This window comes from Aotus nancymaae, unplaced genomic scaffold (genome assembly GCF_030222135.1).
Source record: "Aotus nancymaae isolate 86718 unplaced genomic scaffold, 86718_ANA_hifiasm-v0.15.2.pri h1tg000030l, whole genome shotgun sequence".
NCBI lineage: Eukaryota > Metazoa > Chordata > Mammalia > Primates > Aotidae > Aotus > Aotus nancymaae.
Genome location: NW_026988443.1, coordinates 29,168,145 through 29,192,656, shown reverse-complemented (window position 1 = coordinate 29,192,656; position 24,512 = coordinate 29,168,145). Strand labels below are relative to the sequence as shown.

General features: G+C 52.9%; 1 protein-coding gene across 1 annotated transcript in view; it reads left to right on the top strand.

Annotated features, from left to right (window-relative positions):
* FA2H (fatty acid 2-hydroxylase) overlaps positions 1–24,512 on the top strand; it is a 66,169-nt gene that overhangs the window by 25,958 nt on the left and 15,699 nt on the right. The window contains exon 2 of the mRNA XM_064383310.1: positions 12,316–12,408. Within this exon, the coding sequence (XP_064239380.1) occupies positions 12,316–12,408 (93 nt within the window). The remainder of the gene's footprint in view (positions 1–12,315; positions 12,409–24,512) is intronic.

Here is a 24,512-nt window from a genome sequence, read left to right as displayed (position 1 = left end):
GCTAATTCCCAGCAGTAATTTCATTTTTACAAACCACTGGCCCCTTTTCCCACGACCTGGGTTGCCTGCCCACCTGTGCTGCCCTCTGTGTCTGGTGTCGAGGTTGCTGGCTGTGGTATCAGAGGGGACTCATTTCATGAGTAGAAGCAAAGCTCTGTTCACTCATGGTGAACAGAGTCAAAGCCCCAGAGCCCAGGACTGTCCTTCTCCTTCTCCCCACACCTGCGCTGGAGAGTTGGTCACAGCCCAGGCACGGGTTTCCTCCTTGTTTTCTTTCCTCCTTTCCTCTTGCTACCATGAATACTGGGACGGTGACCTGCAGAGCCCATCGCTGTGCAATGACTGCGGGGAGGGCGAGGAGTGGGTGGGCTTCAGGGGTTCTGAGGCTTGTCACTTGCCAGGTATGGTTTCTTAGGCCACGATAGGCATCCAGAGCTCAGCCAGCCCTGACTCCTGGTTTGGATCTAGCAAGGCAGAGGGCAGTTTATTAAGGATGGGTGCAAATGGATCAACTGCCTTCATTTCAGACGAAAGCTTTTACCGAAAACAACTAGCTCTGAGGGGAATGTGCCGTGCGGGGGCCGCAGACATGGGCATGTTAACACAAAAGCTTCCTCCCTGAGAAAGATTCTTGCTACAGATACAGATGCGGCTCTCACAGCCTTGGCACCATCATCTCCCTATGGGGCCTGCCCTTTCCTAGCTGCCAGGGGCCACGTGCCACCCAGGCGTGCTGCGACACCTGGACCCCCCACCTTTCCCCTGGGCCTGCACGGGGTAGGGGCAGCTGGACCAAGGGCCCAAGGAGACTGTCCCCTTTCAGAAAAAGGGTTTTCAGGCAAAACCCAGGCTGTGGGATAAAAGGCCATCTGTCCGTCCCTCGGTGCCCAGCCCCGGCTTTCCCGAACAACATGCCTTTATGCGGGCGCCCCCGCGCCCAGCCCCCACCTGCCGCACACTGCCTCCTTTCACGCTGCCTCTGTGGTGGACTTGTTTGTTTGTGGTGCAGAGCGCAGACTTTCTGTTGTTCTTCTCTGTTCTCTCCCCCGTGCACCGTCCAAGCAAACCCTCTCTCGGGAGGACAGGGTCTGGGACTCTGGAGGAAGCTGGGGGCTTGGGGACCTCCCAGGGAGTCCTCCAGGAGGGGAGAAAGGGGGGTGCATGAGGAACCTTCCCAGGGACAGCCCTGGTAGTGGGCTGCTGTCTGCTCCCCCGTCCCTCCAGCAATCACTTAAGAGATCCTGAATAAGTCATTCGGGCTGTCTGTGCCTCAGTTTCCCCCATGTGTGGAATGCCTCCTGCCAGTCTCTCAGGGAAAGTTGTGTCCCTCCCAGTGAGATGCCGCCGCATGTGCGCCGTGGTCAAGGTACTTGTGGTGGAGGTTGCAGGGCTGTCCCAGCTGCCACCTGGTGGGTGGGGAGGTGCAGAATAGAACCAGGTTTGCACTGAAGAGGGCGGCGGTTTGCTTCACTGTCCCGACACACAGCGTTTCCTTGTGGGGAAGCTGGGAAGTGACCTCTCAGGCCCTAAAGAAGGGGAACAAGGGCACCCTGGCTGCAGATGGGCAGCAATGGGCTAGGAGCAGACCTACTCGAGTGCCTGTCTCCCCGGGGCCATCTGCGTGGGCTGCCCCTGGGGGCCGGGTGGTAAAGCTGTGCTGACAAGAGCCTGGTTTCTGCCACGTCGCCAGCATGGGGCGAGGGGTGGACTCCTGGCTCCACAGCTCCTCGGATGCCTCCCTCGGCTGTCCCCTCTCCTGGTTGGAGTCCCTCTCCTTTGGTGATTGGTCTTGATCCAGGTGAAACTGATTCAGGCCTTGTTAAAGGTTTCCTAGGTTTCAGTACCAAACTGTCACAAACTAGGTGGTTGAACAAGAGAAATGTATTATCTCACAGCTCTGGAGGCCGGAAGTCTCAGATGAAGGTGTTGGCGAGGTCGGTTCCTTCTCAGGACGTTGAGGGACAGTGTGTTCCGGGCCTCCCTCCAAGCTGCTGGGGCTGCCGGCCGCTCTTGACAATCCTTGGCCTGGAGAGGTATAACTCCCATTTCTCCTTCCATCTTCACAAGGCGTGTGTCTGTGTCCACATCACTCCTTTTATAAGGCCCACTGTAATGACGTCATCTTAACTAATTACATCTGCAATGAGCCTGTTTCCCAAGGTCACTTTCTGAGGAACTGGGGGTCAGGACTTCAGCATAGCGATCTTTGAGGGGACTGGCACAACCCACAGCCCCTACACTGGGAAGCGAGACCCTGGGGATCACGGCCCTGGTGCGTGGCCTGAGTCTCTGCTGTGATTCCTTACCCCTCACAGATTTTGTCACCTTTCTTATTTATTTATTTATTATTATTCTGAGATAGACTCTTGCTCTGTCACCGAGGCAAGAGTGCAGTGGCGTGATCTCAGCCCACTGCAACCTCCACCTCCCAAGTTCAAGCAGTTCTCATGCCTCAGCCTCCCAAGTAGCTGAGACTACAGGTGCCTGCCACCATGCTTGGCTAATTTTTGTGTTTTTAGTAGAGATGAGGTTTTGTCTTGTTGCCCAGACTGGTGTGTCAAACTCCTGATCTCAGGTGATCCACCTGCCTCAGCCTCCCAAAGTGCTGGGATAATAGGTGTGAGCCACCATGCCCGGCCAATTTTGTCACCTTTCTAGACATAAGGGGAGGAGAAGCAGGAAAAACCAGGTCCAACCCCCACTTCTGCTCCCTGACCCAGTGCTTCCTCTAGAAACCAGTCCCCGCCCAAGGTTGCCCTTCATCGGACCTTGCTTGGGGCTCAGGTCTCTCTGGCGCGCCTGCCTCCAACCCCACCTGGGCCTTGGCACCACTGGCACTGCAGCCTGCGCCATGTGGGTGCAACCCAGGCTCCCTCCTGGAATTCCCTGTTCTGGCAGTTGTCAGGGAGAACAAAATCCCTGCTCTCGTCTGTCCTTCTCATCGTCTATCCTGCTCATCCTTCTCTGTGGATGGGGCATCCCGTGGAGCAGGAGGCCTGCAGCTTGCCTGGGAGTTTCAAACTGGGCATACCAGGGGCCACATTTATATTCATACCTGTGGGTCTGGCCTGCATCATTTGTTTTAAATGCAAGTCAAATTTTAAAATCTGGAGATTTTTACATAAAAAATGTATTTTTCCAGCTTTTCATGGAAATTAGGGCCAGGCACAGTGGCTGATGCCTGTAATCCTAGCACCTTAGGAAGCTAAATTATGGCTGGGTGTGGTGGCTCACCCCTGTAATCCCAGCACTTTGGGAGGTTGAGGCAGGTGGATCATGAGGTTAGGAGTTCAAGACCAGCCTGACCAACTTGGTGAAACCCCATCTCTACTGAAAAAAAAATACAAAAATTAGCTGGGCATGGTGGCCCGTGCCTATAATCCCAGCTACTCAGGAGGCTGAGGCAGGAGAATCGCTTGAACCCAGGAGGCGGAAGTTGCAGTGAGCCAAGATCACACTATTGCACTCCAGCCTGGGTGACAGAGTGAGACTCTGTCTCAAAAAGAAAACAAAAAAAGGAAACCAAGGTAGGAGCATCACTTGAGGCCAGGAGTTCGAAGCTAGCAGGTTGGGACTAAGCTGGGCTACATAGCAAGATGCCCTTTTCTACCAAAAATAATAAGAAAAATTGAGCCCAGGAGTTCAAGGCTGCAGCAAGCCATGATCACACCACTGCATTTCAGCCTGGGCAACAGAGTAAGACCCTGTCAGAAAAGAAAAGAGAAGAAAAGAGGAGAGGAGAGGAGAAATCAGAAAGTCTGACACCCCTCGGTCCCCATCCTCCTATGACTTGGTCCCAAGTCAGGGCTGCCCTCTTATACCACGGCATGGCCCTTCTATTTCACTGTAGTCTGCTTCATTCCCTGCGCCTCCCTGATATAAAGGTGCAGTGACAAGTCAGGCATGTGGCTCACGCCTGTAATCCCAAGGAGGCCAAGGTGGGCAGATCGCCTAAGCTCAGGAGTTCAAGACCAGCCTGGGCAACATGGCGAAACCCCATCTCTACTAAAAATTCAAAAAATTAGCCGGGAATGGTGGTGCATGCCTGTAGTCCCACCCACTCAGGAGGCTGAGGCAGGAGAATCGCTTGAACCGAGGAGGCGGAGGCTGCAGTGAGACGAGATGGAGCCACTGCATTCCAGCTGGGGCTACAGAGCAAGACTCTGTCTCAAAGAAAAATAAAATAAAATCCAGTGACAGTGACATCGGTATTGTCCTTGTGGCTTAGGCTGACCAGAGAGAAAATAATGCTTAGTGATGAGCCAGGAATTGGCGTGGTGCTGGGAGCTGTGAGGGTTGGGACTGCTGTCTCAAAGGCTTCTCTCTTGTGTGGCCTTGGACTGTGGCTGGAAGGCTCTAAGGAGGTTGAAGTGCCCTCTCTGCCCTCCATTGCCCAGCACATCCAATGGCTCTCGGCTGGGAATACGCAATGCCTGCCAACCCCGTATCCTTGGCAGAGTACCGCGGCTGTTGCTTGCGCCCGACCTTCTCTCTCCAAGTGGACGTGGGCTGTGGAAGGCTCTCTTCCTGCCTGCCCTCCCCACGCATTGGTGGCCTCTCCAGGCCTGGGCTCTCGGAATCCACCAGTCCACCTACCTGCTCGCTAATGGATCACTCAGCAGGTATTGGCGGGCCAAGCCTGTGCTGGGGACTGGGGAGTAAACAGTGAGCAGGACTGAGTGGGGTCTCTACCGCGAGGAGCTTACGGGCTAGCTCAGGAGACAGTCAACAGGTAAATGCGGCATCAGGAGAGCCAGATGCCCCCTGGCCACTCAACAGCCCTGGGCCTGAACACAAGAGTGTCTAGCTATCTCTCCTACCTGCCTTCCCAAGGCAGAGAGGCCAGGAGGGACTGCGATGAGGGTTTCCGTCCTCAGCACCAGGCTGTTGCCCTAGGACATTCTCGTCCCCCTAAGGGTACAAGAAAGCTGTCACCTGACAAAGATGGGTTTGACACCCCCATCAAGCCACACTCATCCACACTTGTGCCAGTCACTCCTGTGAAAGCCATTGTTAGTGTAACTACAAAATTCTTCTCCTCCCTTATCAAATACTGAAACCTATGCAATTCAAAGGCATCAACAGCCAGGCACAGTGGCTCAGACCTGTAATCCCAGAACTTTGGGAGGCTGAGGTGAGCAGATCACTTGCACTCAGGAGTGTGAGACCAGCCTGGAAAAGAACAAGATCCCATCTCTACAAAAATAAAAAATTCGCTGGACATGGTGGTGCACACCGATAGTCCCAGCTATTAGGGAGGCTGAGTTGGGAGGATCGCTTGAATATGGGCGTTCAAGAGCACCCGGAGCAACAGAGCGAGACCCCATCTCTCCAAAAAATTTAAAAATGAGCCGGGCACGGCAGTGAATACCGTAATCCCAGCTTTTTGGGAGTCTGAGGTGTGAGAATTGCTTGAGCCTGGGAGGTTGAGGCTGCCGTGAGCCAAGATCATGCCACTGCACTCCAGCCTGGGTGACAGAGTGAGATCCTGACTCAAAAAAAAGAAAAAAGACATTATCTAGAATAATTTCCAAATACTAGAAAAAAGAAGCCACACATATCTTCATGTGGGGCACTTTTTGGCTTTTAAAGTGTTTAAAAAACACCATTTGGCTTGCTTCTGGGACCAGGAGAGCCTTTTAAATCATGAATGTGGAAATTTCCAAGAAACTTTTTCTAAAAGCCTTTTAAAGCTGGGGTTGTACCCTAGTTCCTAGAAATGACCTTTACCCACTTCTGATTCATGGATGGTGTTTGCCTGTGGAATTCAAGGGTGAGCTGGCTCAGCTATAAAATCAACACTGGGAGGGAGTCTGGAAAAGGTGGCCCAGATCAGCGTGTGTGGTGTGCGGAGCAGCCGCTCGTGGCGGGACTCAGTTCCTGGAGTCCTGGTGTCCCCCAGGTGGGAAAGGGAGATCTTCTTAGGGCGGGTCTTTGTCTTGGCTGTGTGGAGGGAGAGTTTCTAGACCTGGAATCTCACAACTACACTTGAGAAAATGAATCAATGAACAAGGCACTGGAGGACGTGTCCCTGTACCTAGGAGCACTCCCGCTACTGACACCACGTGACACTGGCTCTGCTTCTCCTTGGAGTCTCCTCCCATGTTGGAGGTGTTTCCCATCTTGTGATAAGAACCTGGGCTTCTGCCAAGGAGGGGTGTGGTCCCGATGAAGCCACCCAGAAAGCACCTTACTTATTTAGTCAGTCTGAGGTTTGTTTGCCAAAAGTGTATCAGTCCTGACATTACTCCCTTGGGTGGCCCCAGGACCCTAGAGCAGAATCGGGAAGGAGGATAGGAAGAGGCCATGCCCACTCCTTTCCCCTTTGCCCCTCATTTCCTCAGCCTCCCTAGAGAGGGTAGCCCCTCTTCCAGCCCTTGGCTGGCACTGGTCCATGATTCAGAGGAATTCTGGGGAGAGAATCCCTAGTCCCTCTGTGCTGGGGATGGAGCCACTCCACGCGTGACCTGTCCCCTTCCCTTGGGCTCTCAGGAGCAGGACAGAACGCCATGGAGCAGGGACTCCTCCGCTTTCCTCATGTCACTCAGGATACTTCCAGTTGAATGAAAAAGCTTTCAAAATGCTGTTTCTGTTTTTAGCCAGCATCTCTCTAAGCAACTAGATTTTTGTGATTTTTGAAGTAGAACCTTAGAACCGGGACATAGAGAACGTTTGATTTACTTCCTGTTTCAGATAGATAACAGAGCCCCACATCAACTACCCTGAGCCAAAAGAATGATTATGTACAATTAATCCTTGTAAAAACAGAATGTTGTTGTAATTGTTCTGCATTAATACAAAAAAAATTTTTTTGAGACAGAGTCTCGCTCTGTTGCCAGGCTGGAGTGCAGTGGCGTGATCTCGGCTCACTGCAATCTCTGCCTCCCAGGCTCAAGCGATTCTTCTGCCTCAGCGTCCTAAGTAGCTGGGACTACAGGCTTGTGCCACCATGCCCGGCTAATTTTTGTATTTTTGGTAAAGACAGGGTTTCAGCATATTGGTCAGGCTGGTCTTGAACTCCTAACCTCATGATCCGCCCACCTCAGCGTCCCAAAGTGCTGGGATTACAGGCGTAAGCCACCAGGCCCGGCCAATAAATATTTTTAAATAGATGCCAGACATGCTGGCTCACACCTATAATCATAGCACTTTGGGAGGCAGAGGCAGGAAGATCACTTGAGCCCAGGAGTTCAAGACCAGACTGGGCAAGATAGTGAGACCCCATCTCTATGAAAAGAAAAAAAATTAAAAATAATAAAATAGAACCTTTTTTGGTAATGTCAGTATAAAGTTGCCAACTGCCTTCCTTGGAAAGAACTGCCTTTTATTCTGAAAACATGTATTTCCTATATACTTAGTATTGAAAAAATTTCCTCTTGTTTATGAAATGTTGCTGATAGTAAATAAAAAAAAAAGTTGAGATAGGGTCTCACTGTGTTGCCCAGGCTGGAGTGCAGTGGCACAATCGTAGCTCACTGCAGCCTCAACTTCCTGGGCTCAAATGATCCTCCTCCTTCAGCCTCCTGAGTAGCTAGGACTACAGGTGCACACTACCACCACACCTGGCTATTTTTTTTTTTTTTTTTTTTTTTTTGATGGAGACAGTCTTGCTTTGTTGCCCAGGCTGGGTCTCAAACTCCTGGCCTTAAGCAATCTTCCCACCTCAGCCTCCCAAAGTGCTGGGATTGCAGGCGTCAGCTGCGGTGCCTGGCCTTGAAATATTTTTATTTAACAAAATAAAACGCTGGCAATTTTGTATCAGTCTTACATACTTTTCGTTCTGCTTATGCCTGTCCTGTGTACTCGACCAAAGGGCACTGAGAATCTGTGGTCTAGATTGTTGGAATTTTGATCCTTTTATCTGGGCACTGCCCTATCTAGCCCAGAGTGCAAGATGCCTGTTTTGTGTCCTGGCCCACGCCCTCAGGCAGGGAGCCGTATTTCCCCACCACGTGGCAGGGGTGGGGGGGCACACACGCCCACTTCATTTGTTTCACACTTCCAAGACCCAGCATTGAAATGCGACCCGCTGGGGAAATGTGGGTGGAGCATCCAGTATTTGCAAGACCCATGCTAGGCACAGGTAGAAACCGAAACAGAAATCCACAAGGTCCCTGCCTATTGGAACCTATCACACCACTGGACAAAAAAAGATGATTATCCCAACGTTCGAAAACAACAGGAGGCAAAAAATGATAAATACCAACCAAGTAAAAATCATAGATGGGAAATACGACTTTTTAAAAGTTGGAAAATAGGCCAGATGCAGTGGCTCATGCCTGTGATCTCAGCATTTTGGGAGGCCAAGGCAGGCGAATTGCTTGAGTACGGGAGTTCAAGACCAGCCTGAGCAACATAGTGAAACCTCATCTCTACAAAAAATACAAAAATTAGCCTGGTGTGGTGGTGCGCGCCTGTAGTTCCAGCTACTCAGGAGGCTGAGGCAGGAGAATTGCTTGAACCCAGGAGGTGGAGGTTGCAGTGAGCTGAGATCGCACTGCTGCACTCCAGCCTGGACGACAGAGCAAGTCTCTGTCTCGAAAAAAAAAAAAAGAAGAAGAAGAAGATTGTGGTGGTAAAGAGAATATTCTGAGGTGGCACTGCTGGCTCGACCTCTCACTAGCTGTGGGACTGCCCCATGGGCTGGTCCCTTTATCTGTCGAATGGGAATAATCAGTGTGCCTACTTCATGCAGTTGTTAGGAAGATTAGAGGGCTGAGCATATAATAAACACTCATGAAATGCCAACTTTTGTCCTCATTCTGGACAAGGTGACATTTAAGAAGGAAAATGTAAGACATGCTTAGAAAATAATGAGTCATTCCTTCTGGCTAGAAAGAAAAAATAAGGTTAATCCAAGTGCATTACAAGGGAGGAGCTTAGAAATCTAGGGAGGAAACTGTAAACGTGCGGGAGGCACAGATGAGCTGGTGTGCAGAGGCCAACCCCATGCTGGCTTTCAGGAAGGACGTGGCCGAGCTGACAGTAGGGCCTTTGGTCAGACTGCGTGTGGGAAGCTGGAAACATTCTTCTGGGGACAAGGAGCAAGGCCAATGTCAGAGAGAGAGGGACGCTGGAGAGTCTTGGGAGCTGCTGCTTCTGCTGCATTGTGGATGCTCAGATGTGTGTGTCAGTGAATGAGTGAGTGAATGAGAACAGTGGATATGGGTGAGATCCTTGGGAGGGAAGGATTGGGTCACAGTGATACTGCACCCGGACACCAGCCCCTGCAGACCCCTGGAAATTCCCCTTCCTGATCTCATTTCCCAGGCTTTCCTGGTTTTCCACTGCCTCCTGCTCTCCCATCCAGCATCCCAGTCTCCATTACACATCTTCTGGGGCACTCCAGGGAACACGTCTGCAGGCCCAGATCACCTTTGAGATCTTGCCAGTTCTCCATGCCTGCCAACAGCAGCAGTCCATAAAGAAAGCGTCCAGGCCGGGCGTGGTGGCTCACGCCTGTAATCCCACCACTTTGGGAGGCTGAGGCAGGCAGATCGTTTGAGCTTGGGAATTCAAGACCAGCCTGGGCAACACAGGAAAACCCTGTCTCCAAAAAAGAAAAAAAAAATACAAAAATTAGCCTGACATGGTGACACATGGTGACTCTAGTACCAGCTACTCAGGAGGCTGAGGTGGGAGGCTCATGAGCCCAGGAGGTCAAGGCTGCAGTGAACCAAGATCATGCCACTGCACTCCAGCCTGAGTGATAGAGTGATACCGCTTCAAAAAAAAAAAAGCATCCAGTGGCCATAGGCTGCATGAATGAGCTGCGTAGTGCGGTTGCCGAAAGGACTGATGGCTGCTCAGTTGCCATGATTAGGAACAGGATGTTCTGGAAGACAGAGGCGCAAGCCCTGCTGGGTTCTGCGCTGATCCCATCACACCTTGCCTTGGGCGAGGAACATGGGCCAACCAGTGTGCTTCGAGACTCCATTGTGTCCTGAGAGAGTCCTGGGGAAAACAGACGGCAGGGACCAGGAGTAGGGGTTGTTCTCAAATATTTATAGGCCCATCAGGTGAAAGAGAAGAGGCCCATGCAGCCCTAGAGGGAGCGGGAGTGACGCAGGGAAGGCTGGAGGCAGCTGGCTGAACATGAAGGGGCTTTTCCAAGGACTGCAAGCAGGAGTTGGATACATGAGGGCCTTGCATTCGGAGCGATGGATGATGAGACAGACGCCCTCTCTTCTGCTTCCAGTGGTGGTTTAGGTGGATGTACCCAAAACAGGTTTGTGTCTACCATGCTGAGAAGTCTGAAAAGTGTAGCAGAAACAAAAACATTAATAATACTATGCATGGTAAGCCCTTCCCTGCTGAGATGAGCCTTGAGTTTTGCTAGGAGAGGCAGATGGGGTTGCAATGAGTGGAACTGTGGGTACAGAGGAGCCAGCTGCCCTACTTAAGGAAGCACTTGAGTGACCTGGAGAAAACCACCCAGAAGGAAGGAAGTCAGTGGCTAACTGGGGCAGGGTGGTGATGTGTGGGGAGGGCACACCCTGGGGTATTTTGATGTTAAACGGAATTGGAAGGGTTATTGAGCTGCTGTCATGGGAATCGGAAGGGCATTTATATTGGCTATTTAGGGTATTTCCTTGTATGATGTGCTGTAAAATCCACTTTTCTTTGTCCTCAAGAGAGCATGAGATATTTATATACACACGCACGTGTACACACTCACACATACACATATATATATTTTAAATCAGGTGTTGGCCCAGCACGGTGGCTCACCCAGCACTTTGGGAGGCGAAGGTGGGCGGATCACCTGAGGTCAAGACCAGTCTGGGCAATATGGCAAAACTCCAACTCTATTAAAAATACAAAAACTAGCTGGGCGTGGTCATGTGCACCTGCAGTCCCAGCTACTTGGGAGGCTGAGGTAGGAGGATGTCTTAGGTCCAGGAGACAGAGGTAGCTGTGGGCCATTGCACTCCAGCCTGAGTGACAGAGCAAGAGCCTGTCTCAAAAAATAAACAAAAAAATGTCAGGGATTAGCTTGGTGATACAGACTAAATATGCTAAGACACAGACCAAGACAGGACCGCAAAGGCCGACTTTTACTCGGGTTACCTGTGGGTTTTCCCATAAAATGCCAAAACAGTCACTGTCACCATCAGGTTCTCTTGGGTCCATTTGGAAATGAAATGTACAAGTCATGACAGTAGCCTCTTGGCCACTTGCCAATGCCCAGCCTCCCAGCTCCCGTCCATGACCACCAGCACCATGGTTTCCTTCAGTCACAAGGACACAGAGCAGGCAAGCACTTTCTCTGCCCCTCCTATGGGGCAACAAGGGTTTCACTTACGTGCCAGCCTGCTCGCTCTGGCCTCACCCTGCGTGACGTCAGAGCTGGCTGGGGCTGTGTGTTTTTCCTAGCACATCCCATTTCCCTCTGACCTTACCTCTTTGTGAGTTCGATTTAACCTTGAGTCTACTTGGGCACTGCTCTGCCAATCCCACCCCACGTGTGGCTGCTGACTGACTGGCACCGGGCATTGCTGCAGGGACAGCCTCTCTCGCTCCCTGCTGCCTTTCTTTCTTGTAGGCATGTGGCCCTAGAAGCCACATCCTGTGACTCACCAGTGTGGACCCTTGAGCCCCATCAGGTGCCCTGGGTGCTGCCCTGGGACTTCCTCTGCCAGGTCCCTGCCAGGGACCTGAAGGAGGACTGGTAGGGACTCCTTTCCTGGGGGGTTCCCACTAAGCACGCTCCTTTCCCTGCAGTCTCTCCACCGGCTCACTTCCTCTCCTAGATCTTTCTGCCTCTTTTGTTTATGCAGAAATAATAATAATTATTATTATTATTATTATTTGAGATAGAGTCTCACTCTGTCACCCAGACTGGAGTGCAATGGTGCAATCTCAGCTCATTGCAACCTCTGCCTCCCAGGTTCAAGCGATTCTCCTGCCTCAGCCTCCTGAGTAGCTGGGATTACAGGTGTGTGCCACCACGCCTGGCTAATTTTTTTGTATTTTTAGTAGAGACAGGGTTTCACCATGTTAGCCAGGCTGGTCTCGAACTCCTGACCTCAGGTAATCCACCTGCCTCAGGCTCCCAAAGTGCTGGGATTACAGGCATGAGCTACCATGCCCAGCCAGAAATTAATTTTTAAGGGAGATGTAAAATACAGAGAATAACAATGCCCACATCAGGGTCTCTCTGTTTTCAGAAGTACCCAGCGTCCTTGATCTCCACCACCCTGCCCCACCCACAGGGCTCTCACCACTCCTGGCTGCCTCTTCTCGGGGGAGCTCGGGGCTCTGTCCTCTTCCCCCACCTGCTGTATATAATCCTCTTGTATCTTCTCTTTCTAGGGCTCCATGGAGAATGAGGCTGTAGCCTTTGAGGAAACTCAGAAGACAGATCCGGCTATGGAACCACGGTTCAAAGTTGTGGATTCTGACAAGGTACTTGGCATAGGACCGAGTTGGGTGATAACTGGGGCTGGCGGGGGTAAGGAGAGGGAGAGGGTGTGTGGAGCCAAAGGTGGGGGTGGGCATGATGTGTGCCCAGAAGAGAAAGGGAAGGGGAGGCAGGTATACACAGCGCACAGGCAGGACCTGGGGTAGCAAACTCAGGCAGGGGTGTGAGGGTGCCTCGTTGGCGGAAAGTTCAGAAAAATAGCAGACAAGATCTCAGCAAGGTGCCAGATCCCAGACACCCCTGGAGAAGAAGAACTCTCCCACCAGGACCCCTGAAGCTGAGAAGGGGCCATGATGGGGTTGGCAGGCCCAGACATGCCCACTTTGACCAGGGCGCAAGGTAGAGCTGCCCTTGGCACCTGCGATCATCTGGAAGGGTCACTGGCCAGTGCAGGGCACAGGAGCCTGCTGAGTGCAGTCAGGAGACGGCACTGAAGCCATCCTCCATGTTTCGGAGGAGCCAGAGGTACCTGCAGTCTTATAATAAATCTCTTCTGGCATCGATAGGCCAGTGCCTTGCTGTGGCTGAGCAGACCCCATAGACCGTGGGTGAGCCCAGGAGGAGCTAGGCTGTCACGGCAGAAAAGGAGTGTCACTCAGCAGCAGGGAAGAAGCAGCGTTGCCTGGGGTGACCTGGAGGGAGCTGGGCGTGGTGCCGTTTTATTCCAGTTTTGGAACAGACACAAATATGCATGTCCATAAACCCCTACCCTGCGTGCCCTCTGCCTAGGCCGGGCCTCAAAAGCACAGAAACAAATGGGACAGGCCCCTCCTTGTGGAGCCCACAGCCATAAACAGTTATTACCCCAGGAGGCAGCATGGGGCGTGTGCCCAAGGAACAGGAACACAGGCGAGCAGAGTGGGGGAGGGGATCCCATGAAGCTGACCGTCTGCTAGGCCCCCTTGGCCCTGACCCCAGGAACACAGAGATGCCACCTGTCACATGAGATCATGACTGCCTCATCCGCCCACGGCACAGACGCCTTGGGGATCCATCCAGAGGCGGAGAAAAGTTATTCTGTGCCACGTCCTTTCCCAAGAGGTGCAAAACGCAGAGGAAGACGGAGGCCAGCCCAAGGAAAGACCTCCTGGCCGTGCAGCCGGCGGGCTGGGACGTGGTTTCCGAGCCTCAACCTCCAGCTTGGGCCCTTGGTGCTGGCAGGGTCAGGACTTGAGCCTGGAACAGGGGAAGTTCGGAGAGGAACAGGGAGGGTTTGGGAAATGATGAGGGGACCAGAGGATGAGCTGCAGCGTGTCCCAGCTCAGGCAAGAGTGGCCAGAGGATGGCATCAGAAGAAGCTGCAGAGAGAGGCCCTTGGGGCAGCATCTGTGAGCGTGGCTTAGGGCTTGAATTCTGCAAAGAGCTGGCCAGGACTGAACAAATGTGGCAGCCATCAGAGTGGAGTGGCTGACCACCCCCCCACCCTACCCCCAACCCTGGGCAGTCACTGCAGGAGGGAAGGGGAGGATTAACCCAGGCTGTGCCACCATCACCTGTGCTGCCACCAAGGCCACACCCAAGGGGAAGAGGGGCCCCTCCTCCCTGACGGCCTGCTCCCTGCTTGGCTCTGGGCCAGCCATCCAGGCAGCCTGACTCACCTCCCCACCTCTCTTTCATTCTCTCTCCACACACTCTCTTCCTCCCCTTCCTTCTGTGTCCCCGTGCTGCGACGGAAGGGCGAGGGCTGGGCCGCAGGAGGATGTGGAGGCCACTCTGGACAGAGCCCCCACCTACCTGGGTGTGCATGGGAACTGCTCTTAGCACCCCAGAAAATCAGCACAGGGAGCGGGGCTCCCCTGGAGGGTGGAGGGTGCTTTTTTGCTTTTTTTTTTCTTTTCACTTTTGACTTTCCAAAAAAGGGTGCGGCCCCTGTCTCGTTGACCTCATGGGTGATCCCACTCCATTAGCAGGAACAGAGATGCTGGAGTGCCAGCACTCCAACCTGAGCCCTCCATCTGCTGCTGACCCGGGCAGCGGGGCTGGGGTGGGTCTTTTGGGTCGGTACATGGAGGAGCTGGGAGAGAGTCCACAAAGGTGGCAGCTCTGTCTCAGCCGAGGGTCCCAGGCCTGGGTAGGTTTGCACACCTGCCCCCGGGGCCTGAGAGCTTGGTGGGGTTAACCCTTCTGGCTTTGCATCTTTGAGTGCTGCTGAGACTGGAGTCCTGTGCTCCCAGGGCTCCATTTCTCAGCTCTAGAAGCTGGGGACAGAGTGGGCCATGCTGGGAAGAGTGAGGGGACACTGGGCCAGGAGAGCTGGGGCAGAGGTAGAAGGATCTGGAAAGACAGCGAGAACGGCTGGGAAGCAAACCCTGGTGCCCCGCCCTGCTCAGACGTGAGGGATGGTCTGACTCTCAGGCTCTGCGTGGAATTTTACCAGAACAGTTTCTAAATCATCCCTTCAGTGGCCCAGCCAGGCAGGACCCAGGCTTCCTTATGCGATGACAAACCAGGCTGTGGGTTCTCACCTTCCACATCCCTCCCTGTTTCTGGAACAGAGCCAGGTGACATGGCCAGAGCTGCCTGCCACCCTCAGCTCCTGGACATACCTGTCCCCTCGGTCCCGCAGCCTCCTTTTGCCACTTCACCATGTCCTTTTCAGAGCCCTCCCTTGGGGGCCCTCTCCACTCTTCCTGCGCTGGGAACCAGCCTCCCTTTGGGGGAGTGGAGAGATCGAGTGTGATTTGAGGGGGTTGCAGAAGTTCCCTGCCCAGACACTCAGCAGCGGAGTTAGCCCTGAATTCATACCTCTCGTACTGAGCCCTCACCGTGTGCCAGCTGCTTTAAATGTATTATCTGTTATCTCGTTTAATCCTGCTGACAACAGGGATAAGGATTATAATTATCCTGATTTAACTGATATGGAAGAGCTTAAATCTCCCGCCCAAAGTCACTTCTGGGCACACCAGCAGCCCAGATGCAGCCCCCTGCCCTCCACAGGTCCTAGAACCCTTCCACCCTGACAGCTGACCATGAATAAGACCCTGAGGCCCATGACTAGGAGAGGGGTTGGCAGAGGGAGGGAGGAGGCTGAGCAGATACCAGCGGTGTCTTGCAAGCCAGCCGCATCCTCTTCCCCATCCTTCCTCGCGCTAAGCCGTATGCCGGCATAACCGGCTTCCTTCCAGCTCCCTGGGGCCAGTCAGTGGGTGTTGATCACCCTCTTCCCTCGAGAGACAGATAGACCCATCCAGCAGGCATGTCAGCAGTCAGCTCCCCAAACTCCTCATCCCACCCCCTGCCCAACATAACACACACCACCCTGACACCAGGGTCCTCGGGGCCTGGCAAGGCTGTTGATGTTGGCCATAGTATTTTATCATTTAGGGCCTCCAGATAGTCACTGAGGACGCAGGGAAATAGCATCTGGATCAGCAAAGCAGGCAGGTGGGCTGGGCACTGCCCTCTGCTTCCATGGGTCTTAGAGGACACCCTGGGAGAACAGTGGGCAAGGAAGGCTGGGAGGCAAGAGATGCCACACAGCGCTCCAGTGATGGAGAAGGCCATTCCTTCCATCTTTTTAATTTTTTTAGAGACAGAGTCTCACTCTGTCACCCGGGCTGGAGTATGGTGGCAAGATTATAGCTCACTGCAGCCTCAACTTTCCAGGCTCAAGCCATCCTCCCACCTCAACTTCCTAAGTAGCTGGGACTACAGGTGCATACCACCATGCCTGGCTAATTTTCTTAAAATGTTTTGTAGAGATAGGGTCCTGCTCTGTTGCCCAGGCTGGTCTCAAACTCCCGGCCTCAGTGATCCTTCCACCTTGACCTCCTAAGGTGCTGGGATTGCAGCCCTGCATCTTATGGTTAGTGGTATTTCTGCAGGATCTGGTGGAGTGTACTACGGGATATCAGAAAGTGTGCTGCAGGGAAGGACCACCCTACCTGGCTTTGGGGCGGGGCCCCTGGGCAGGCGCCTTTTGCTGGCCTTCAGCCCTGAGGGCGGACGTCATGCCTGCTCTCTGCCAATGCTCAAGCTGTCTTTCCTCTCTCCCTGTGTCTCTGGCATCTTTGATCCCTATCCACTCTCAGCTGCCTAAATCCTCGTGGGATGAGTCTGAGGCCACCTCCCTGGCCTCACATCCCCTGGGTGACAGGAGGGTCATAGGCCTCAGGGGGAGGAGGCAAGTGATCCAGAGCCTCCTCTGTGGACTTAAGCTTGTCCCAGTTAGACTGCACAGGACTTTGCAGCCAGTGCGGCAAAGCCACCAGGAGCCTCACCTCGCTGTTCCCACTGACGCCATTGGGCTTCCTCACAGCATTTATGCTGGGAAGTCACAGCTGTGGGGGTCTGATCTGGCTGCCAGGAGGCCTCCTGGCCGAGCCTGCGCTGTGAACGGGGCACTCAGTCCAGACCCTGCCACAGTGTGTGGCCGAACATCTGACCCTGCCTTCTCATCTGTCGAAGGAGGTCATCATCGGCCCCAACTCGCAGAATTAAGGCTTATGAAGGGAAGGATAGGGGATGTGAGGCCTGAGCCCAGCTGGCCGGTGACCAGGGTGCAGACAACAGGCCCCGATTCTGTCGGGGCTCCTCAGCCCACTCCCCGCCTTCGGCCCAACTGCCTGAAAGCACATCCTCCGCCTCTCTCCTCAGAAAGCTGCCCTGGAGCCATGTGACCTGGGTTTGGAGGGACATTTCTTTAAACAATTGCCTTAGCTTGTGGCTGATGGGGTGGGCAGCTACCCCACCCACTCCCCCTACCCTCACCACATTTGCCACCCTGGGGAAAAGCAGATTCTGGGCACACCATTCCCCAGGAAAGTGTCCTATGACACCTGGCTCTGTGCTGCTCAGGAGGGGGGGTCCTGGGGAGGAGGAGGAGGAAAGCAGGGAAGGCCCCCTCCTACCCAGGCACCACACCCTTCCGCCCACCCTCTGGGCAGCAGGCTGCCCTTTCCCCCTGCCCCTGCTGCTGCGGGCCACATTCCTGGCATAGCCTGGGAGAGGCCCTCCCCTTCTCTCTAAGGCAGGGACAGAGCAGGCTGGGGGAGGGGGCATGGACCCCACACAGTCAGCACAAGGTGCTTCGGCCAAATCCACCCCACCATGCATCTGCTTCCTGGGCCCTGGACCCTGGCCCCTTGGTCAGGTCTTTGAATCACCAAAAAATCCCCCCACCCCAATGAGCCGCTCATTCCAGAGCAGTTTCGGGCATAACCGTGCTCTCACCCACACTGGCCAGCTTTCTCTGGGCAGCGCAGAGTGCTGGAGGTGCCTCTCTAGCCTCCTGTTCCCCTGCTATAAAAGGGGACTTGTTACTGTAGGGGGAACCGTGGGAGCCCCCAGATGCCTGGGAACTGGAGGCGTCCTCAGTGGCCTGATCTCCCCTTCTCCCCCACCCCAGCCACATTCAAAGGCCGCAGATCTGTGCCCATGCCTTCCCTCTGTCCCCCAAGCCTTGGGAAGTAAAGGGTAGATGGGGCCAGGACCAGGATCAAGCCGGGAGGAAGAGCCATCAGTGTAGCAGGAGTAGGAGAAGAGTCTTTGGTCAGCTAGCAGAGGGTGGCAGAAGGGCATGGTGCCCGGGTAGGAAGGGGCCTTCTCTGCTTTCCTCCTCCTCCTCTCCAGGACCCTTCCTCCCAGGCAGCACAGGGCCAGGTGGCGTAGGACACTTTCTTGGGGAATGGTGTGCCCAGAATCTGCTTCTCCCCGTGGTGGCAAATGTGTTGAGTGGGGACAGGTGGGGGGTGGGGTAGCTGCTCCATGTCAGCCGTGCTGCCCACCCCCATGGCAATGAGCTAAGGTCAGGTAGAGCAGGAATCAAAACGTGTCTTGCGTCACTTCCCCTCTCATTGGATCCCAAGCTGTCATCTTCTGCTGACCTCCCTTCTCAAAACCAGGTAACGCCAGCTGTCATGTTGGAAATGACAGCAAAGTGAGAGGCCTTGAGCCTCTCAGCACCCAGCTGAAGCTTTCTCCTTCCATGCTCAGGACCAGAGACAATTAAGAAAGGACACCCTGTCAGTGCACGCACCACCTAAATCAAGGTCAAGTGCACAGGGTGCCAGTCCCAGCTCTTGGGGAACTGTGTGGAGGCTGCTACAAGCTGGGAGGAGGGGGAGTGAGGTTCCCACTTCAGGCCCAACCAATCCTACCTCGAGAGTCACTTGACCTCTCGGGCCTCAGTATCCTCATCTATAAACTGGGACAGGGGTTGGCAGGCCTGAATTTCTGTGCTCATCTGGAAGGCTCATGGGGCTTTCCCTGGAATAGCGGGAGTGTTGGCCTTTGATGACTGAAGGGGGTGTTCGCAGGAGGGAGAGCGAGGCCTCCCTGGGATTCCTCCAGGGTGGTCCTTCAGCTCCAGAGTGAAGTGGCCTTCCCTGGGCATCCAGGAGGGCTTCCTTGTGGAGAGGCAGCACGGGCTAGGTAAGAGCTCGGGTGTGAGGCCCTCCATGGCGCCAGGCAGGCCAGCGGCAGCTTGGGACTGACTCTCGGGCACAAGTCCACCATGTGTACAAGTGGCAGTGCTTGCGGGTCTGCCCAGGGAGTAACTGAAATCATGTCAGTCAAATGGCATCACATGGCAGACCCCTCTGCGGGGCTCTGTTCCCACTGCACCTGGCGACACTTCCTCCACAGTCTAGCTCCATTTTGTTCAGTTTCCTGCACAACCAGGTGTGAGAGCTAGGCGGAAATTTCTGCTTGTAACTTACCTAGACGTTTATTCTTGTGGCTCAACGGAATTCAACGTATGAATCCTATGCCATTTTTGGCTGGGTACAGTGGCTCACACCTGTAATCCCAGCACTTTGGGAAGCTGAGGTGAGAGCACCTGAGGCCAGGAGTTTGAGACCAGCCTGGCCAACATGGTGAAACCTCATCTCTACCAAAAATACAAAAAAAAAAATTAGCCAGGCATGGTGGTGCATGCCTGTAGTCCCAGCTACTCAGGAGGCTGAGGCAGGAGAATGACTTCAACCAGGGAAGCAGAGGTTGCAGTGAGCTGAGATTGCACCACTGCACTCCAGCCTGGGTGACAGAGTGAGACTCAATCTCAAAAGAAAGAAAAAGAAAAAGAAAAAGAATCCTATGCCATTTTCTACTTCCTTCACAAAATAAGGACAAAATGGATCAATAGATTAAAATTTGCTGAAACCACTGCTCGGCTGAGGGAGGGGCCTACCAGGCTGCATCCCTGTGTATAGCTGGAAAAGTTCACATTCAAGGTAGCTCAGTCTGTGTTAAGTGCGCAAGTGAATCACAGGATAGCGATGTCTATCATGTGTAGCATCCAAAAGTGAGACAGAAAAACCAGGAGCGCTGGTCAGGCCCAGTGACTCATGCTCATAAGCCCAGCACTTTGGGAGGCTGAGGCAGGAGGATCACTTGAGCCCAGGAGTTCAAGACCAGCCTCGAACTCTCTTCTTGTGTTTCAGTTGAATTCAGCCTTTGAATCCTGTGCCATTTTCGAATGAACACAGGGGTTCACGCCTGTAATCCCAGCTCTTTGAGAGGCTGAGGCGAGATCACCTGGAGTGGAGTCTGGATTATTGCTTGATTTAGTTAGTGCCAGGGCGGGATGGCTCCAGGCTGACCTGGGTCACCTTCCAGCCTGAGAAGCAGGAATTTTTTAGAAATACTTCATCTCTTAAAAAACAAAATTAGCTGGGCGTGGTGGCATGAGCCTGTAGTCTCAGCTACTCCGGAAGCTGAGGTGGGAGGATCGCTTGAGCTTAAGAGGTAGAGGCTGCAGTGAGCCACAGTTGTCACAGTCATGCCACTGCACTCTCACTGGGCAACAGAGCAAGTCCCTGTCTCAAAAAAAAAAAAGGAAGAAAAAGAAAAGACCAGGGGATTCCTCTGAGAGAGATGGTGGTAAGTTACAGATGTATGTGATCACCTTTAGAGCAACAACTGCAAGGGAAATACCAAAAAGCATAGCTAAAAACCACCAGAGGAGACAGCGTGGAGTAGTGTAAGATGCTTCATACACACAAGACAAAGGAAGAGCAGAGGAGACAAATCGGAAATAGCAGCCAGGTGTGGTGGCACCTGCTTGTAGTCCCAGCTACTCAGAAGGCTGAGGAGGATTGTTTGATCTCCAGAGGTCAAGGCTGCAGTGAGCCAAGATGGTGCCGCTGCACTCCAGCCTGGGCGACAGAGCAAGCCCTGTCTCAAGAAGAAAAAGAAAAGAAAACTAGAGTAGACCTACTCCAACATTAAATGTAAATAGATTTAGTGCTTCAATTAAAAGGCAGAGATTGACTAGATTAAAAACGAAGACCCAGCTATATTCTGTCTGCAAGAGATGCACCTTAAATGTAAAGACATACACCAGTTGAAAGTAAAAGTCGCCAGGTGCGGTGGCTCACGCCTATAATCCCAGCACTTTGGACGGCTGAGGCGGGTGGATCACGAGGTCAGGAGATGGAGACCATCCAAGCTAACATGGTGAAATCCCATTTCTACTAAAAATACAAAATATTAGCAGGGCATGCTGGTGGCAGGCGCCTGTAGTCCCTACCACTTGAGAGACTGAGGCAGGAGAATTGCTTACACCCGAGAGACAGAGGTTGCAGTGAGCCGAGATCGCACCACTGTACTCCAGTCTGGGCGACAAGAGCAAGACTCCATCTCAGAAGTATGGAAAACATAGATCCTGCGCACACCAAGCTTCGGGAAACCAGCGTGATTCTATTGCTATCCAAGTGGACTTCAGGACGAGGAGTATCTCCAGGGACCAAGATGGCTCTTTGCTAGTGGTAAAGGAGCCAACTCACCAAGGAGACATAACTGGGCATCCCTGGGCAGATTACTCAGCCTCAGTTTCCCCATCTGCAAAATGACAATAGTTAGAATACCCGCCTAGTTAGGGGTATGTGAGGATCAAGTGACTGAACCTGCGTCAGGTGTTTAGAACCGGGCTTGGCACGTAACTAGGGCTCCATGGGGATCAGCTCTGAGTACTACCGCAGCTGGGATGGAGCCTCACGCTCTCGCGGTGACCCTGGCCCAGCGTCTTCTAAGGCGCGGCTCTTCGGGCTGCGGCAAGATAAGGTGGTAAACACAGGCCGCTAGCTGGTTCCTCCAGTTCTTTTTCCCAGTGGTGGTGGTAGCGGTGGTGGTGGTACAGGGTGTGTGTGTGTGTGTGTGTGTGTGTCTGTGTGTGTGTGTGTGTGTGTGAGACAGCACACATCTGATGACCTCACTTGCTGCTAGACTCAAGGGCTGAGGTCAAGGAGACTGGGGTCAGGAAGGGAGTGGCGACTAGGTGGAGTTTGGATGACTGCTTGATTTAGTTAGTGCCAGCGCGGGAAGGCTTCAGGCTGAGCTAGGTCGTCTCCCAGCCTGAGAAGCAGGAAGTGGCCGCACCCCCCACCCCCCACCCCTGCCACAGGAAGGCAGCTGGTACCTGAGACCTGCCAAATTCACATGGCAGAAGCCACAGCCTTCTCTGAGCCTTTCACCCTGGCCACAGGCACAGAGAGAAACCCAGTGGCCTTGCCTGCTTGCTCCTGGGACCCCCACACCCCTGCTCCCAGGTTGTGATGGCAAGACCAGCTTCACCTCCAAACGAGTTAGGGGCACATGAGAGTTCCTGGAAGACCCGCTGGGGCTGCAGAAGCCTTTGGCGGGGAGGCCTGTTCAAGGATGAGATGGCAGCCAGGGCCAGGGGAAGGCAGGTTTCTGGAATCACTGATGGCTGTTTCGTCCAAGCTTGCGAGCTCTTCCACGTGCAGCTCTTGCTCCTCTCCCCTGCTCTCCCTGCCTGTGGTTCCCCACTTCCCTCCTGCAGTGGCTGCCTGACTCCCCCTGCTGAAGATTGTCTGAGCATCCACCATGACACCCTGACTCCAATTGTGGGTGGTGGGTTGGGGCCCACCGGCGTCACAGATGAGGGCACTGAGGGTCCCTGAGAAGTAAAGATGCATGTCTAGGATCTCATAGCTGGTAAAAGGCACAGCCAGGCTTTAATGGCGCTCCCCTGACTCCAGGCTCATTGTTCTTTGCTGGATTTGGTCCAGATTAACCTAGCACTGGCTTGTCAGAAATCTTCAAGGGCTTCCCGGTGTCTGGAGCTGAAACCTGCAAACTTTTCTGGCCTTGTATCCCTGAGTGAAAATTGCTGCACACACTCTCCATTATGTGTTTATTATATATTTAAATTATTTCTTAAGTATTTGCATGTGTTAATGTACTCTCATAGTCTGTGCATTAGAACACAGTCAAATGCCATGTAAAGGTGAAATCAAGCCTGCGTGATGGCGCGCTGCTGTAGTCTGAGCTACCCAAGAGGCTGAGGCAGGAGGATCACTTGAGCCCAGGAGTTCAAGTCCAGCCTGAGCAACATAGCAAGACCCACCTCTTAAAAAAAGAAAGAAGGGCCAGGCGCGATGGCTTATGCCTGTAATCCCAGCACTTTGGGAGGCTGAGGCAGGCAGATCATGAGGTCAGGAGATCAAGACCATCCTGGCCATGGTGAAACCCCGTCTCTACTAAAATACAAAAAATTAGCCGGGTGTGGTGGTGCACACCTGTAGTCCCAGCTACTCAGGAGGCTGAGGCAGGGGAATCACTTGAATCTGGGAGATGGAGGTTGCAGTGAGCCGAGATCGTGCCACTGCACTCCAGCTTGGTGAAAGAGCAAGACTCTGTCTCAAAAAAAGAAAGAAAAAGAAAAAAGACATAAATATGTTACAAACACAAATAAATACAAATAATAGAAATAGGGTTGTTCACATTTTCTCCCTGCCTCTGCGGACCACCAGCCTGTGAGTACCGCTGGGGTACACAGACATCCCTGCCTTGGAGACAGCAGACCTGGAGAATAAGCAGCAACCCCTGGGCGTGGCACAGTGTTCTGTCACCTAAGCCCTTTCCTCCCGCTGCCCACAGAGCATGTCAAGGTGCCAGAAAGGCCACAGCCATATTCAACTTTAAATCTGCGCCCACACTCCCCGCCATCCCTCCTCTCTCCCCCTTGTCAAATCTTCCATGTTGATGAATTCCAGCCCAAACCCTTCTGCAAAGCCCTGCTTGCCCACCCTGACCCGGGCATCGGTACCGACCATTCTGCCTCTGGGTCTCAGCCTGCTTTGTATCTCCACGAAACCATTATTGCTTGGCATGCCACATTTCGCTGAGCACTTAATGCAGGTACTGTGACTATTTTTTATTTTTGTACAGACTAAGTCTCAAACTCCTGGCCTCAAGCAGTTATCCTGCCTCAGCCTCCCAAAGTGCAGGGTTTACAGGCATGAGCTACTGCAGCCAGTGATTACTTCCATTTTATAGCTGAGGAAACTGAGGCTCAGAGAGGTTAAGTAATTCTCCCAAAGTCACACAGTAAATGGCACATGGATTTGTACCCAGGGCTGACTTCAGAGTAACTCTAAGCACTAAGCTACATGAAACAAGGTTGGTCTCTTTCATTCCTGTTGATTCTTTCCAGCACCTAGCATAGAAATATATATAAATATTTCTATATTTATTTCCAGAAATTTATATATATTTATGTATAGAAATATATATATTTCTAAAATTAAATATACAGATAAATATATATTTATACATATTATATATATAATATTAAATAAATTGCTGAATAAATGATTGAATGAATGAAATACCCAGATCAACACCAAGAAGAAAGCCTGTGGTTCAGGGAAAAGCTTCTGTTCCATTCCTGATACAGAATGTATTGCCTCTTGTACCTCAGGAGTCCTGAGCAAGACTTCAAACCTCAGATGTGGCTGAATCTGGATACCCAGATATCATTATCGGGACTCTGTCACCCTAGCTCTTGGTTTGGACATCTTCTGTGCTGGTGACGCCTTCAGGCGGCTCTGCTAGCAACTCCAGGCTTGTGCCCTGCCAATGTAGCACCTCCAACAGAAAGAGAGAGTGTCTGATGGCTCATCACACCAGTTTAGGTCGCGAGCCTGTACGGGGTCCTATTGCTGCCACCAGGGGGCTGGGATGAGCACTTGGTCAGTTCTTGATCACTGAAGCAGGAGGGTGGGTGGCCCCACACAGACAGCATGAGCTGAGGTAGGAGGTGGGGACTGGGATGCTGTAACGAGGAAATGGGGGAATGAATATGGGAAGACATGAATGTCAAGTGTCTGCTTGGCTTCACCTC